Source organism: Rhinatrema bivittatum, chromosome 8 (genome assembly GCF_901001135.1).
Source record: "Rhinatrema bivittatum chromosome 8, aRhiBiv1.1, whole genome shotgun sequence".
Lineage (NCBI taxonomy): Eukaryota > Metazoa > Chordata > Amphibia > Gymnophiona > Rhinatrematidae > Rhinatrema > Rhinatrema bivittatum.
The window spans coordinates 74,490,907-74,507,837 of record NC_042622.1 but is presented as its reverse complement, the minus strand read 5'-3'; the positions used below and the strand labels follow the sequence as shown (position 1 = coordinate 74,507,837).

General features: G+C 42.0%; 1 protein-coding gene across 7 annotated transcripts in view; it reads right to left on the bottom strand.

Moving 5' to 3' along the window:
• Positions 1 to 898: 898 nt before the first annotated feature.
• NDRG3 (NDRG family member 3) overlaps positions 899 to 16,931 on the bottom strand; it is a 219,394-nt gene continuing 203,361 nt past the window's right edge. For all 7 annotated transcript variants that reach the window (XM_029614181.1, XM_029614180.1, XM_029614176.1 and 4 more), the window contains 4 exons: positions 12,496 to 12,543; positions 9,070 to 9,105; positions 4,154 to 4,205; positions 899 to 1,577 (listed from right to left, as the gene is read on the bottom strand). In XM_029614181.1, coding sequence (XP_029470041.1) covers positions 1,540 to 1,577; positions 4,154 to 4,205; positions 9,070 to 9,105; positions 12,496 to 12,543 — 174 coding nt within the window. In that variant the 3' untranslated portion in view covers positions 899 to 1,539. The remainder of the gene's footprint in view (positions 1,578 to 4,153; positions 4,206 to 9,069; positions 9,106 to 12,495; positions 12,544 to 16,931) is intronic.

Sequence of the window (16,931 nt, the reverse complement as noted above, 5' to 3'; positions counted from 1 at the left end):
TGCCAGAGGATGTGGTTAGTGCAGTTCGCGTAGCTGGGTTCAAAAAAGGTTTGGATAAGTTCTTGGAGAAGTCCATTAATGGTTATTAATCAAGTTTACTTAGAGAATAGCCACTGCTATTAATTGCATCAGTAGCATGGGATCTTCTTAATGTTTGGGTAATTGCCAGGTTCTTGTGGCCTGGTTTGGCCTCTGTTGGAAACAGAATGCTGGGCTTGATGGACCCTTGGTCTGACCCAGCATGGCAATTTCTTATGTTCTTAGTTATCTTTTACTAAAACAGGCCTACAATGCTTTTCACAAATCCACACATTAATGAGCTACTTTGCATGATTTTGCATTGTAAAAGCTCATTAATGTGGGGTTTAAATAAATGTTTGCAAAGTTTTTTTGTGAAAAGGGACTTCATGCAAAAAAAAAAAAAAAAAAAAGCATAACACACCAAAATGTTAATGTCTTGTGCTATTTTCATGCAAAACCCCCTTTTAAAAAAAAAAAAGAAAACCAACAACTTTGCAATTTAGTATATCAGCCTCAAACTGCCCCATCAAGTCACTTCTTTACTACAACAGAGAAATCATCAAGTTTAGAGAAAAAGAGTAAAAAGGTACAAGGCAGCCTGCAGATTTTAAAATTTGTTTTGCACGCCACTCGGGGTGTGTTTTGTAAACTAGTACGGAAGTACACAGTCATGCATCTGTTATTGGATGTGCCCTCAAAAACATTGGGGTACATTACAGTTTGAGACCACTTCTTTTATTGAAGTCTCTTAAAAGAAAATGAAAACCTGAACTCCTCCAAAATTACCAGGTTAGGCTTGCTTCAATGCATTTTTACGTCTTGTTACTTTCCTTTAAGCAACCAGTGATCAGCAGCTAAAAACATCCAAGCAGATTAATTGTAGCACACTACTTGATTCTATTTATTTCATCTCTCACAACCCTGTTTTCATTTAGACAGAAAAGCTGCACCAAAGCAGTACAAAAATGTTTTTCTTTTACAATAGCACACTAAAAAGCATTCTGAAGTTTACAAAATCACCAAGCAAACACACACAATAACAGAGGCACAAACAGTAGCAAACTAGTGAAAGAGAGGAGGGGACTGCAAACAGTAACAGTACAGTCATTATCAAAGATTGCGGAATTTTACAGATAACTGCCAAAGATTTACCAAAAATACCCAGGCCAAATAATCACCACTGCTCACTACCAAGAAAAAATACAGAATGCTCATGCACAGGTTATAAACAGAACCATGAATGCTATTTTAGGGGACAAGAGGTCTTGTTTTCGGTTGAGGTGTAAGTTGAAAAGGTGACAATGAATCACTCCGCTTATGAGCGAGCTAGAAGAGCTGCTTAACAGGACACCACCACGGCACGCACGAGGTGTGTCTTGAGTTTCAGCTGCTCCTTCCTCCTGGGTAATAGTGATGTGGGGGAGAGGCTGTAAGAGTCCTTTGCAGACTGGATGTTGTTGGTGTAGGAGCAGCTGCAGGGGCCCCTCTATAGGACACGACCCTAGAAAAGGCACGAGTTTATGACCGCGTCAGTCTGGTCATGCCAACTGTCGACACTGCAATAAAAAAATAAAATAAAATAAGAGCATGCAAATAAAATGTCTACATCCAAGTAAGACTTATTAAGCATTACAGCGAAAAGTCAAGAAATATTTTTTTCATGGAAAAGGTGGTGGATGCCTGGAATGCCCTCCTGAAGGAGGTGGTGAAGACAAAAATGGTGATAGACTTTAAAAGGGCATGAGAACACCACGGAATGGAAATAAAACATTGGGGGTAACCTACCTGGTATAACAGATACAACCCTACAAAGAAGGCAAGGGGGTAACCTGTGCAGAACAGCAGTTATAACCCTAAACAGAAGGTGATGGGGTAACCTGCAGGGAGCAGCAGTTACAACTCTAAACACCTTGCTGGACAGGCACGTTGGCCTTTGTCCATTTAGCCGGATAACTTATTCAGCTAACATTGATAGTCTGGGTATCTCTAGACATAGCTGAAAGCAGGTCTAAAGTTATCCAGCCCCATGTGGCCAGTAACTTTGGACTTAAATGGCTATATTTAAAATAATATAGCAAGTTAGGTGGAGTTGCAGATTGGGGAAAAAAAAAAAAAGGTCCTAGGCGATCAATGTTGGAGGCATAAGCTATCAGCACTGATCACCTAGCAATGCTAGAAACACCGCTCTTGGATTTTGGCAGCTGCCTATCACGATCAGGGCCGTGCTAGCTTTTTTGCTGCCCTGTGCGAAAAAATACTTTGCTGCACCCCCCCCCCCCCCCCCAATTCATTCAGTGTCTGTCCCGGGCCTATCAAATAAAGCCCAGTTTTGTCCTGTAATCTATATTTTTAAAAACTGACATGCCCTCCCCCCTGAACTCATGGATAGGGGAAGGGTATTATGTACCCTAGGCAAACCTTACAGCCTTGCATACACACCACTCCACACATCCCCACATCCTTTACAGACACATACAAATTATGCATTTATAACAAATTTTACATGAAAGAGCATTCAAAAGTACAGTCTTCTGAGGCAAAAATATCACTTACAACATGCATATTATATTTACATGCACTCCTGTGATGCCAACCAGAAAACTCTGCAAAAAAAAGACACTTGGAGCTCCTATGGAATTAGACTTTTTGTAATGTGTATTGGATGTGAGCTTGACCATCAGAAAGCCATGAACAAACAGAATTACCAATACAATATAGTAAACCTCCCATACCAAAACAACCCTAACAACCTTATCTATGAAAAGGCAACACTGCACACATTACATAAGGCCCTAGAACATCAATAAAACTCTTATTAGGAAACCAGGCTGCTATAGATCCCTTCACAGAAATTACATGCCACCTCATTCACATATGCAGAACACAGACAGACCCTCACCAAATACAGATTAAAGAGATCAGAAAGTATAAACAGAAATGTACTGAGAAGAACTGAACTGGAACCCACAAGCCAGACTCTACACAGAGCAACAATGGGAAAACAGAAACATTACCATTCTTCATAAAAACATTAAATAATAAAATCAAGAAATATAAAACAATCATAATAGTAAAATCATATTCATAAAAAGAATAACTATTTCAAACAGTTAATGAATAGAATACACAAAATTTCCCAAACACCAAGAAAATATTTCAAAATATGATGAATAAAAGAAATCCAATTAAAAAATATTCTATTCCCCCCTAAAATTAATATTTTGAAAGAGCAGAATTATCAAATTACACCCAATAATTAAAACTAATAAGGATTAAAAAAATTCTCCTGCTCTCCATACCTGTGATCTTCTGATTTCCAGTCACCCTGAGATTGTCATGGATTGGGGGAGGAAGGGACACCCAAATTTTATCCTCTCTCACACGCACAATCACACATTCCTTCCCTCACACACTCCCGCTCCCTCACAAATACATTGTGTGTGTGCCTGTGAGAGCCTGTGTGTGACACACGGGCTCTCACAGGCACACAAACACACAGGCTCTCACACAGACATTCACAGGCACAGGCTCACAGGCTCTCACATACACAGGTTCTTGCACTGACACACACATGCAGAAACATAGGCTCTCAGACATACACATGCTCTCACGTACACACATAGCCTCCTGTTGTCTTCAGGCATGAAAAAAAAAAAAAAAAAAAAAAAAGACAGGTCTCTCCGACGGCCAGCAGCTTGCAGCCTCTCTCTTTCTTCGGCTGCCAGTGGCCCTGCGGCCTCTCCTGCTGCTGCCAGCTTGCCGCCTCCCCCGGGTGTGCCACCCCATGCAGGTTTCTACTCATCTTATATGTTTTGCCAGCCAAGGTATTTTTGTTTCCTCATTTTCGGGCTGATACAGTAAAAAACTCAGGAGAGCGGGCGGGCCTATTTAAAATTATTTATTTTTTTTTTTTACTTTTTTAAAAACTTTTTGGACCTCTGACTTAATATCGCCATGAAATTAAGTTGGAGGGTGCACAGTAAAGCAGTTTTTACTGCTTTTCTGTGCACTTTCCCGGTGCCCGGAGAAATTAGTGCCTACCTTGAGGAGATCAAGGCAACTGATGTCAGCCAGTGACATACTTACAAAGTTTAATAAATCGCCTTCACAATGAGAGTAAAGTATTACTTACTGTAGCCCATTCCCTGTACAAAGTACTTGAAGGCTTCTGTCAATTTCCCTGGCTGAGAGAGAGAACAAAAAGACATAATTCCATTGTTATATTTACTATCCTTAACAAAACTTGTACACTAGATTTATATAATTCAATTACTCTGAGGTCCATATTCACACACAATCCAGATAGCAAAGTTAACTGGATAAACTTATCTGGCTAACTATGGAGGTGTTTCAATGGTGCAGCTGCACTACTGAATATAGACAGCTATTTTAAAGTTAGTCAGCTAACTACAGCTGGCTAACTTTAGGACAGCTTTTTGGCCTGAACAGACTGATCCCATCATTCATCAAAAAGTGTTAATAAGCACATTGATAACACCCACGAGAAGGAAAAGGGACATGTTTATGGAAATATTTTAGTTACTGCATGATGCACCGGGCGATAATCCCGAGAGAGAGAGCGAGAGAGCGAGCGAGCGAGAGAGAGAGAGAATGGAAGTATTTATATCTTTATAGGAGGGCCACCTAATAGGTTGAGGTGAGGTGTTAAGTGGTGGTTTAGGGGCCAGTTTTACATGCTTCTCCGACACCAGCCCAACAGCCTGACTTATATCTGTTCTAGCAACTATGCACTTTAACAGACGCTAAACTGTGTATATAAATTTTAAGAGAATGTTTACAAATTTATCATGAGGTCTTCTACGTGTCACCTTCGCATACTCCAATGTATATCTTAATCTCTCGTCCCCCTCTTATTTCCTCCTCCAAGTTACACATCCTTGTTATAATGTAACTTTAATCTCCTTCAAATTGTTTTACTGTTTGGTTGGTTATAGTTCCTTATTGTTTGATGTAAACCGAGTTGATTTGATTTGTATCAAGAAATTCGGTATAGAAAAGCCTTTAATAAATAATAAATAAATAAATGTAGATTGATGCGTATGAACAGCTCAGTACACCTTGGTGAAGATTTGACGTCATTTGGCATGAGGAAAGTCTCAAAAAGTTGAAATTTCTACAATGTTCTCTCACCCTAGTTTGATGGACTCTATAAAAGGGTACCATCAATCTAGGGTGTGTGCGCAGTGAGGAGGTGTGTGTGTGTGTGTGTGTTGTTGAGGACAGGCATGGGGAGAGAGGAGAGAAGAGCTGTGAGGAGAGGAGGTGGCAGAAGGGTGGGAAGATGAGGGCAGGAGTACCAGAGGAAGGAGGAGTAGGAGTAGCGATGGAGTAGGAGTAGGGATGGCATAGGAGGATGTGGGTGGGGAAAGTGGCTAGGCAAGCAAGAATGGAGGGATGAGTAGGGCAGCATAGGGATAGACAGACAGGGCAGAGGGGAAGGGAATTTGAAGGCCAGGATCAGGTGGGGGAGAGGGAGGAAGGGAGGGGAGAGGAGAGCGGAACGGAGAGTGAGGAAAGGGAGGACACCTCTTCGGGAGATGAAGTGGCACTCCCTTCAGACAGCCAGGCAACACCACGTCAGAGTCTTAGGGCCATAAAGTTTAGCGTGCAGGAGAATGAGCTGCTCATGCACGGGGTCCTGCAAAATTACCAGATGTTGTTTGGCAACTGGGCAGTAAAGACCTCTAAAGCAGCCAAGGACCAAATATGGCGAAATATTGCCCAGGCCATCAGCCTGGGCAATATTAGCAGAGTGCTAAGAAGTGGGGAGCAGGTCGTCCATTGATACCTCAATGTCAAAGCCCAGTTCAAGGCAAAGGTTGCATCCAGAGCAAAGTATCAATGGGTGACTGGAGGAGGGACCCCCTGTCCAATAGTTGTCACAAAGATGGAGCAGTGACTCATTGAAAGGCTGAGACTGGACGTTTATGAGGGCATGGATGAGCAGCTAGACATCACACAAGCTGCAGCCGGTAAGTTCACCTCACCCATAAATGGGCAGACTGCAACAGGTGTACACAATTTGGCATAAGATGCTCACTCTGCAAAGAAGGAAAGTGCAGTTCTGATGCCAAATAAAAAAAGGATATTTGCTGGCACATGTACTAATGTGTTCTGTTTTGTTTCCACAGCTCTTGCCCTCAAAGTTGCCGGTCCCTGCCAGGAAGCCCCAGGGACCAGCTGTGAGTTCCCACTATTCTACAAGCCCTTTCTTATCGATGCACAGACCCAGATCAGCGAGCAGGAGCAGCAGCAGCAGCAGCCACAACAGTCACCACCCCTCACTGGTCATGCTGGCCCCCCTTGGTGTTCGCACCAAGAACACGATGTGTCGCTGAACCTGGAGGATTTCATGCGGTAAGGGAGCCAGGAGTGGAAGCTTACAGACATTTAATCCACGAACCAGCACACCACTGCATCAGGCACCATCACCATCACCATGCCCTCCCCCTCACCAGGAGGACCCTACAAGTCCACTAATGCCCAACTTGCTGAGACAGTTACCAACACCTGAACCAGTACCACCGACTCCGGAAGCAGCACTACCACCAACAGTACCCACAGGACCGACACCAGTGCCTGCAGCACCACACCTGAACCTGCAGCACCGATGCATGTTGCTGAGATTAGGCACATACATGCAGAGCTATGGGGCCTTGAGGAGGTCTGTAAACCAGCAGAATCGGATCCTGCAACAGGATACAGCTGCAAATACCCAAAACATCAATGCACTGGTTGCTGCCATGAGCAACATGACCAATGTACTAACACAAATCCTCCAAAGGATGCCAGAGCAGCCGAGTCCTCCACTGCCTCAGTGGAGTCAACACCCACAACAGTCCCAGTCAGGGGACACGCCAGAGGGGTGGCCCCCCAAAGGCATGCTCCTCCCAAGAGGAAAGTCACGAAGTGGACATAGTCTATGGTAAATCACCACCTGGCCTACAAGCCCCAAGATAATTTCTAGTAGAAGCCTGGCCCAGCCTCACCACGGAGTTGTTGTGCCATCCAGATGGAAGATGACAGCTGGGCTGGGCCTCACCACAGAGTTGGTCTGCCGTCTAGATGGAAGACGACAGCTGGGCAGAGCCCTCACCACGGAGTTGCTGTGCTGTCTAGAAGCTCTCGCAAGTGCTGCCTCCATGATGCTGGTTCTCATCTCAGCTCCTGCAAGTGCTATCTTCATGCTGCTGGTTCTCATCTCAGCTCCTGGAAGTGTTGCCTCCATGCGGCTGGGTCTCTTCCTGGGCCTCCTGCTGCCTTCATGCTGAACTGTTTGGTCTTGGTCCTGCTGCCTTCATGCTGAACTTAGCTGCCTTGGCCCTGAGGCTGTTCTCTTCAATGCACTCTCAACATGGACTGTCTGGGGCCTTAGTGTTTACAGCACATAGTTGTGAAGCTGTAATCTCTAACACTACAGCAGTACTGTAGCTATTGGGGTGCCACTTCCTCTATGTTTTTAGTTGTAATCATGATTGTGCCTTAAGGATAAGATGCTAAGCCTGTATATGTAATGGTGCCATTTCAAAGTATATTTGTACAGGTGTACACAAAATGTGAATGTCATGAAATGTACAATGGTTTGTGCTATTTCTTATCTTGTCCTTGCATAATGTGATTACCTAAGACATTAACTTTTTTTTTTTTTTTTTTTAAACAGTGAACTACATACGTTTGTTAATAAAGTAGTCACTGCTTTGAAAACTCACTTCATCTCCTTTCATTCTCTGCTTTTTGTGTTAACGGTTAAGATTGTTAAAGGTTTGCCCTCCACATGAATTTGCATGCTGGAATGCATAAGCACATTCCTACTTTGCACTTATGTAGCAGGCAAGACTATCTTGCCTAGGCCATACCACACAAACCTCAGGGTATGCTGGTAAGGAATACAGCCAAAGGTTAAGAAGAAGCTCATAACTGGGGATCTTCAACATTGCCTCTTGTTGCCTTCTTCACACACCATACTGCTAGCTAACTCCTGCTTACATGGCCCTGTATGTGACATGCAGAGTTGCTTCATAGTCAGCACTGAATCTTGTGTACATGTACAACATATGTGGAGGTAGTTGGAAGTTAGTCATCCTCTCACAAGATAAGATATTCTGTGCCTTTTTTGGTGTCAGGAATAAAAGTGTGTGTGAACGCCTCCATTTGTAGCTTTCACTGTTAACCTAATACGAAGTGTTCTTGCTGAGTGTACTGACACAGTGTTAGCTGCTGTGCGACAAGTGGGGAAGAGGCATGGGGTAGTACTGTGTGGTCCATAATGTCCACAGGCGATTAGCAGAGGGCATAGAGGCCTGGTGCTGCAGACCAGGCACACTTCTACAGACTGCTTGCCACCCCCCTGTAATGGCACAGCTTGGGGGTCTGTATAATACATGTAAGGTAAGGGTGACCTTACAGTAGCATCCAGATCCCGAAGGCAGCCCACTACAGGGATGGCAGTCAGGCTGTGGAAAGTGTGCCTGCTCCCCTGCAGCAGCTCTATACACTCTGTGCTATTTGCCTGTGGACCACACAGTACTACCTCACTCCTCCTCCCCACTTGTCGCACAGCATCTCTCACTCTAACTGAAAAGCAGGTGCCGTGGGTACAAGCAACCTCATAAAATGCACAATTTGGGTCACAGAGAAGAGCTAGACCATGACTGTCATTTATTTCCCAGATGCTACAAAAATAGACTGCATGATGTAAAAGATCAGCACCTGCAGCACTGGCTTTGAACTTGATAGATTACCCTGGCTCTGTCTTATTCACCTCTGTACAGATTACAGAATGTTTAGAGCAAATAGGTTTTGGATTGGTTTGCCTTGTCTAACGAACCTGGATACACAGGCAGGCATCTTTACAAACTCCAGACCATACTATGACAGAAAGCCTTATTTTATTTATGTATTTATTTTTACTGCAGTGGCGATTTCCATGAACTTGGTGATAAATCCAGAATGTCTCATGTGAAATACGAGAATGACACAAATGAACAGAACTGCAATTACTTATTAACAGAGACTCAGAATACCTACTTGAACTGCTTGTGGTAGTCCTCCACAGTCTGCCATCTGAAAAATAAGAAAAGTTGTTAATTGCTTTTAAACTGCATGCCAGTATCATTGCTACACGGGTGTCCGTCCATAAATTTTTATTTCCAGTCTTCTTACAAGTAATAGGAAATTGATGGTAGGAAAATTTCTCTATGAAAACCAACAGTCAGAACTGATGGGTACTAATGCTTCAAGGAGGGTAATAAACCAGCAGCACCTGAAAGTCTTTAGAATATGTGACTTCGGGATTAGGTTTTCTGCTGCATGCTGCCCTTCCCCCAGCAATTCCAATGCTGTGGACCCAATTCAAATACAAATTAGTCCTACTATATTTCAACTAGAAACCTGTTTTACAAGAGGAAAGATTTTCCCCAAATACTCTACTTACCATGCAGCACATTAAAGGGCGTACATAATTACCAATTTATAGATAATTAAAACTGGGTGGGATGGTCCTAACGTTGTAGGAAATAATAGGGTTCTGTATTAGGAGTCACTACTCCGAAGTCTTTTTCCTGGGTAGGAACTCCCAATACACAACTCAGCATTATGTACCTGGATTGGGATTATTTTTCCTACATGCATCACTTTGCACTTTTCTGCATTAAATTTAATTTGCCATTCAGTTGCTAGTCTTCTCAAAAGGTCGTTCTCAGGTCCTTGCAATCTGTTACCATTTTAACAAATTTGAATAATTTTGTGCCATCTGCAAAAACAATCTCCTCACCAGTCATTCACTTTTTCAGATCATTTATGAATTTGTTGAAAAGCACAGGTATTGATCCTTGTGGTACTTCATTAACTACCTTTCTCCATTTGGAAAACTGATCATTTAGTTCTGCCCTCTGTTTACAGCCTTTTAACCATTTGAAAGCCCAATCTTCCAGTCTCGCAAGATCCTTCTGTAATTCATCACAATCCACTTGAGATTTAACTACTCTGCATAAATTTTGTCAAACAAATTCAATCACCTCACTCATTGTACCCCTTTCCAGATCATTTATAAATACATTAAAAATAGATTGGTCAAAATACAGATCCCTGAGGGACTCTACTGTTTACCTTTTCCCACTGTGAAAACAGACCATTTAATCCTACTCTCTGTTTCCTGTCTTTTAACCAAACTGCAATCCACAAAAGGACATTGTCTCCTATCCCATGACTTTTTAGTTTTCTTAGCAGCCTCATGCAGGACTTTGCTGAACTCCTTCTGAAAATCCAAATACACCACAGCTACCAGTTCACCTTTGTCCATGTTTACTCACCCATTCAAATAAAATGTAGGAGATTTGTGAGGCAAAACTTTCCTTGGGTAAATCCATGCTGGCTGTGTCCCATCAAACCTTGTCTATCTAAATGTTTTGTGATTTTATTCTTTATAACAGTTTCCATAATTTTTCCCAGCACTGAAGTCAGGCTCACCGGTCTGAAGTTTCCTGGATCCCTTTTTAAATAAAGGGGTTACATTGGCCATCTTCCAATCTTCAGGTACATCGGATGATTTTAATGATGAAGTATTGGAAGTGAGCATTGGGATTCTTTCTAAGCCAAGTTTAGTGCGAGCATGGTTCAATGAAAATTAGACCCCCTGAAGCAGATTGATATTGAAACATGGATTCATGTCGGGGTTTGGACTTCTTCGTTGTTGGCAAGATAAGTACTGTTTGAGTTGGAATTGCCCACGTTGTCACAATATATTGAGTTAAGACTGAACAAGTTATATCTATAGCTCACCTCTTGTTGGATTACTATGCAATTTTTAATTAATTCTATAAAATGAAATATCAAAAATTGATTTATAAAGAAATAATAAAGTAAAGTTGACTTTAAACAAGGAGCAGCTTTAGGATTTAATAAGCTATCCCAGTGACGCTCCCACAAACAATGTCAGTCACATTCAATATTTTCAAGTTGTTTTGAAATAGATGACCTGTTGACCATTGGTACATTTTTGATTTATACTTTAGGTCTCCGGATTTCTAATACATTGGGCTGTTTCTTTTTGATTGGTCTAGAGACTGTACACATTCTCAGAGACAGCAGTTCTTTGCAAGGAGTGTACACATTTTGCACCAGATGTTGGAGAAAGGGACAGCCTCCATCTCACTGCAGGACCTCTGTCTATATCTTAAAGTTGTAGAATTGTTAACAATAATTAAAGCTGTCAGATAGCTGGATAAGTCAGTACTTATCCAGGTAAGCAGCAGCCATCACTACTTACCCAGATAAGTCAGTATTTATCTGGCTATGTGTTCTAGACTTTTTTTTTTTCATTTTTTCCCCCTTTTCTAAGGGTTTTAAGTGTCAGCACAATAGCACAGGGAACTTTCCAGTTCTGACCAGAGGTTAAGTTTCCAGTGCTAAGAAAGATGCGCTGCCCAAATGCAGTCTCTCTATATCTGAGTTTTTTGGGACTTCCATGCAAGGACGCTAAGTGGTACTCCTGTTTAGGAACGCATATTTTCTGTGTGCAAAATTCTTTGCTGCATTGGCAATAAGTTTTGCACACAGAAAAGGTGCACTGAAGTGCAGGCAGAGAGGTTTGTTCAGCTGAATGCACCTTTCTGCATCGGTCTATCACTGAAAGCAGTCAAGCTTTTCTACAAGATGGTTATGGTCTGGGTTTAAGAAACCTTGAAGGCTGATACAGTACAGTACAGTGCGCTCTGGTGGAGTGCACTGTTATCCCACGTTTGGACGCGCGTTTGACACGCTAGCTTTACCCCTTATTCAGTAAGGGGTAATAGTGCATCGAAAATGCGTGTCCAACCCCCCCGAAACTAATAGCGCCCGCAACATGCAAATGCATGTTAATGGCTCTCTATTAGTTATTCCTGTGCGATTCACTAAGTAAAATGTGCAGCCAAGCCGCACATTTTACTTTCAGAAATTAGCACCTACCCAAAGGTAGGAGTTAATTTCTGCTGGCACCGGGAAAGTGCACAGAAAAGCAGTAAAAACTGCTTTTCTGTGCACCCTCCGACTTAATATCATGGCGACATTAAGTCGAAGGTCCCAAAAGTTAAAAATAATTTTAAAAAAATTTAAAATTGACCCGCGGCTTGAAAACCAGATGCTCAATTTTGGTGGTGTCCGGTTTCCGAACCCATAGCTGTCAGCGGGTTTGAGACCCGACCCAGCAAAATTGAGTGTCAGCTGTCAAGCTCGCTGACAGCCGCCGCTCCTGTTAAAAAGAGGCGCTTGGGACATGCTAGTGTCCCTAGCGCCTCTTTTTACCATGGGCCCTAATTTGAATAATTTTTTTTTCTGAATCGCGCGCACAGGAGAGTGGCCTGTGCTTGCGCTGGGAGAGCGGGTGCTCACCCACTCTCCCGCGATTTTTACTGTATCGGCCTGCTTGTAAGAGATGTGCTGTGCACAAAAGAGAAACTGCAGTCTACGTGTTACCTTCAGAAAGGTTGTTCTGGTTGGGTCGAGACGTGAGTTACATTCCACCTAAAATGACATGGTGAACATTTTGTTTCAGTTTGCAAAAATAAAACTGTACTAAGTTAGTTTTATTGACATAGTAAAAAAAAGCAAATAAGCAAAATACAAATAATACTTGTTCCTGGAACTAATTTTTTTTTAAGATTACCTTTTTTAGTCCACTGCCAACTTTAACCTTTACTAAGAGCTAAATGGATGAAGTGCTGCTAGAGATGCAAATTTCCCAGAAATTTTGATTAAGAGTAAAAAAAAAATGGGAAAATAAGGAATCAATAACTGTACTTGAGTAGCAATAGTGTGCATCATGTATACATACATTACATATTTTTGCTTCAACAACTATGAAGAAATTTAATGCATAAAATATATTTATCAAAAACAATTTTACAAAAATTAACTTACATACATAGACTATGACAAAATATTTCAACTGATGGAAAAATGGACTCAAGAGGAGCTAGCTATAACTGGAGAAGGGAAACAAAAATATAAATATATGCACTATTTGGGGACTCAGAGAAAAAGCGATAAGAAACCACATTTGATCATGGCATGAGTCTTGTGCTATGCCAACTAAACTAAAATAATGATGGCTTATTGTTTGTAAATATCACTTGAGAGACAAGGAAAAAAATTCTGTTCACATTTTTCTGCAAGTGTTGATACAGAAAAAAGGGCCAGCCTCATATTGTTTGGTGCTATATAAAAAGGGGATTCAATTTATGGTGTTAGAGACCTTCATTTTCAGCATTTTACATATTTCCTGGGAATTTATCAGTATTTCTTACAAGATCTAAAACTAGAGAAAGCAGTAGAAAAAAAGATCTCACCATTTTTCGAGGTAAATATATTTTGTTTTGTTGTAATAAACTAAGATTCCCAGGAAAAATAAAATAAAAACTGAAAGTAAAGTCCCTATATATTCTGCCTGTTTTAAGATGTTAGAGCAGGGGTTGCCAACGCTGGTCCTCGAGATCCACAAATTGGCATGATTTTCAGGGTATTCAAAATGAATATATATGAGATACATTTTCATGCAGTGCCTCCTTGATCCATCGAGCAATCAAGGCTTTAGAAGCAGTTTCTCCCTTCTTTCATCTACTAAAGAGGATGAACAAATGATCAGATTTTCTGAAAGAATTAGTCATCTTCAAATATTGCAGAAGAATCCTGTGAACATCCAACTGGTGAAGATCTTCATCACCTTTCACAGAGGAAACCTTCTTGAATGAAGGGAGGAAAATCATGAAAAGAGGAATATAAATCGAATGCATTAAATAAATAAAATTGCAAAACCACTTTAGGAAAAAAGGAAGGAACTGAGCAGGTTGATGCTGCCTCATTGGAGAATATGAGACAGAGCTCTCTACAGGAGAGAGGCCGAAGCTCTGAAATACAACCTTCAAGGTTAGATCTTTCAGAGACACTCTTTTGAGGGACTGAAAGGGAGCACCAATCACAGTTCTTGGAACCAAATTTAGATTCGATGAGAGAACCAACTCCCTCCAGATTAAAACAGAAATGACTAATATACATCTGACTGAATCTATGACAGTACTTGCACTTTGGGCAAGTCTGATGAAGAACTTTGTCACGGCACTGGACAAAACTAAAACAACTTTCAAGTACCTCGTGGTAAATTCCCAAGGTTAAGTTAAACTAAGATAAAGAAAGGGGACTTCGCTGGCCCTCAGATTTGTGAACTTGTTCGAGATGAGGCATTTAACCATGCACTGCATGGCAAGGAAAAGATGGGGTGGGAAGCCTTCCAGTTAGTGGTAACAAATTTTCTTGGAAAAAAGGCAGACAACTCTTGGTGGAAAACCTCCTCAAGGCATATAAAAAACCTTGGCATCAACATATTACTAAAGATATATTTTTTGCACTCATCTAGATTTTTTCCACCAAACTGTATGGCGAGTGATTTGACTAGGACATTGCAGTAATGGAAAAATGGTATCAGGGCAAATGGAGCCCAACACAGCTTGTAGACTATTGCTGGTTAGTGACAAGAGATATTTCATTTAATGAATACAAGAGACAAGCCAAGAAGAGCACCGTAGCCATTGAAGGACTAAACTATGTACATATATATACATAATAGTTTTTGGCCTTTATTGCTATAATCCTTTTGCTCATTTAATTTTTAAAGTTTTACATAGACAGGATAGGTGAAATATTATACAAAAAGGACTAACGCCCAGATTTTAAAAGGCCCGTGCATGTAAATCCCAGGGTTTACGCGCGTGGCCGGGCCTTGTACACACTGGGCGAAGTTTCAAAGGGGCCAGCCACGCGCGTAAACCCCGGTGTCTGCACAAGTGACGGGCCTCTTCTAAAGGGTGGGGCAGAGGCCGGCCGGTACAGCGGACATTAGCTGCTGTGCTGGGGCAGCGCGCGCTGGCATGCGTAAATTACTTCTGATCCCGAGGAGCAGCAAGTAACAAAATACAAAAATAGAGGTAAGGTAGGATAGGTTTAGGGGAGGGGGTGGGGAGGAGAGGAGAGGGGAAGGGGAAGGAAGGTTAGGCAGGGGGGGTTAGGGAAGTTCCCTCCCAGTCCGCCCCTTAATTGGAGCAGACTGGGAGGGAACTGGGGAAGGCCGGAATGCGTCACCATGTGGAATTTGCAAAAGTTCACCCCCACCTTGTACGCGCGGATTGTAAAATCTGGTGCACGTGTGTGCAGCAGTGCGCTGGCGTGCGCATGTTATAAAATCAGTGTGTCCATGTGTGTGCGTACATGTGTGTGTACATGATGCGCGCGCACGTTTTAAAATCTACCCCTAAGTTTACAATACATGATTAATCAGCTGGTTTAATTATCATATTTGAATTCAGCACATTATCATCAATAACAAATGGCACATTTTTATCGCTGAAGCAGACAACTTCTAAAAATTGACATGCTAGTGTAGCAGGTGGTAACCACTATCCGAATCTTGAGAGAATTAAGTGCCAGCCCTTTTCCAGAGCTTCCTGCAAGAAAGTTAAAACCATAGGGGTAGATTTTCAAACATACGCACACGCGGTTCCCGGTGCGTGCACATGGAAGTGCCGATTTTATAACATGCACCCGGATTTTACAATCCGCGCATGCATGTGTGAGCGGCACGCACAATGGGGGTTCAACTTTTGCAATTTCCGTGCAGCAATGTAATTGGCCTTACTCAGTTCCCTCCCAGTCCGCTCCAATTAAGAACTTCCCTACCCCACCTACCTAAACTCCCTCCTTCTCCTCTGCTCCTCACCCGCTAAACCCTACCAAACTATTTTTTTTTTTGTTTCGCAACTAACTTCAGGTGCTGTCCCGGGCCATCGCCTGCCCTGCCCAGACCCCACCTCCAACCTGCCCCTTTGAAAAGGCCCGGCACTTGTGCACATTCTGGGTTTTATGCACGTGGCGGGCCCCTTTGAATATTCGCACGGTGTGTGCAAGGCCTGGGATTTACGCGTGCATGCCTTTTAAAATCTACCCCATAGTCTTTTACCATTTACACCTTGTTAAGAAACTCTGTCCCTACTTGCGGTTAGATGATTTAAGGGCAATAATGCAAGCAAAGTCTTGAGTCATTTAGATCACTGTAACACCATCTATATTGTGCTGCTAAAAAGCCAACCTAGAAGGTTTCAGATTGTGCAACATGAAGAGGTTAGGTAGGATCTTGACAGGAGGCAGGTGTTGGGACATTTACCCTCAAAATTAGAAAAACTGGAAGAAATGCGACTAAATAATACTATTAGAAGTGCAGGTCACATTACTCTCATGGTTTTGAAATTAAGGAATACCCTCATACCAGGGCTAATGCACACTTCCGCCTACCTGCGTCTTTTACTTTTATGTACAATCGCCAATTTGGCTGCCCATTTCCAAATGCAATCATAGGGTAACCTATATTTTGTTTAAAACCATGATAAACATACTGCCGCAAATTTTTAGCAGTTTAAATCATTTTTTCATTTTTTTCTTTTTTTGTATTTTTTGTGTATTTTTTTTCTTCTCAATGACGCACCAAGTCCTAAAAGCTCATTTGCTTTCTTTCATTTCAACTTGAAAAGTGCAGTATCTTAAGAAAGGCATTTATCTGGCGCTTATCTTATTCATTAGAGCCGAAGTCTCAATGCTCTGCAGAAACAGGGACATTTACCCGGGCACTGATCTCCCTTCATTGGCACCCAATTGCTTTATGGATAAAATTTAAAATTGTATTCTGAACTTCCCACGCTTGGCTAGCTGTGGCCCAATACATTTGAAAAAGAACATCTTCCAATATTTCCCTGCAAGGGCATTACGATCTAATGTAGATTTAAGACTGGCATTGCCAGCCACAAAACATTTGTAAAAAGCCTAATCTGAAATTAAAACATTTACAGGATTGGCCTGTATTGGGTGGA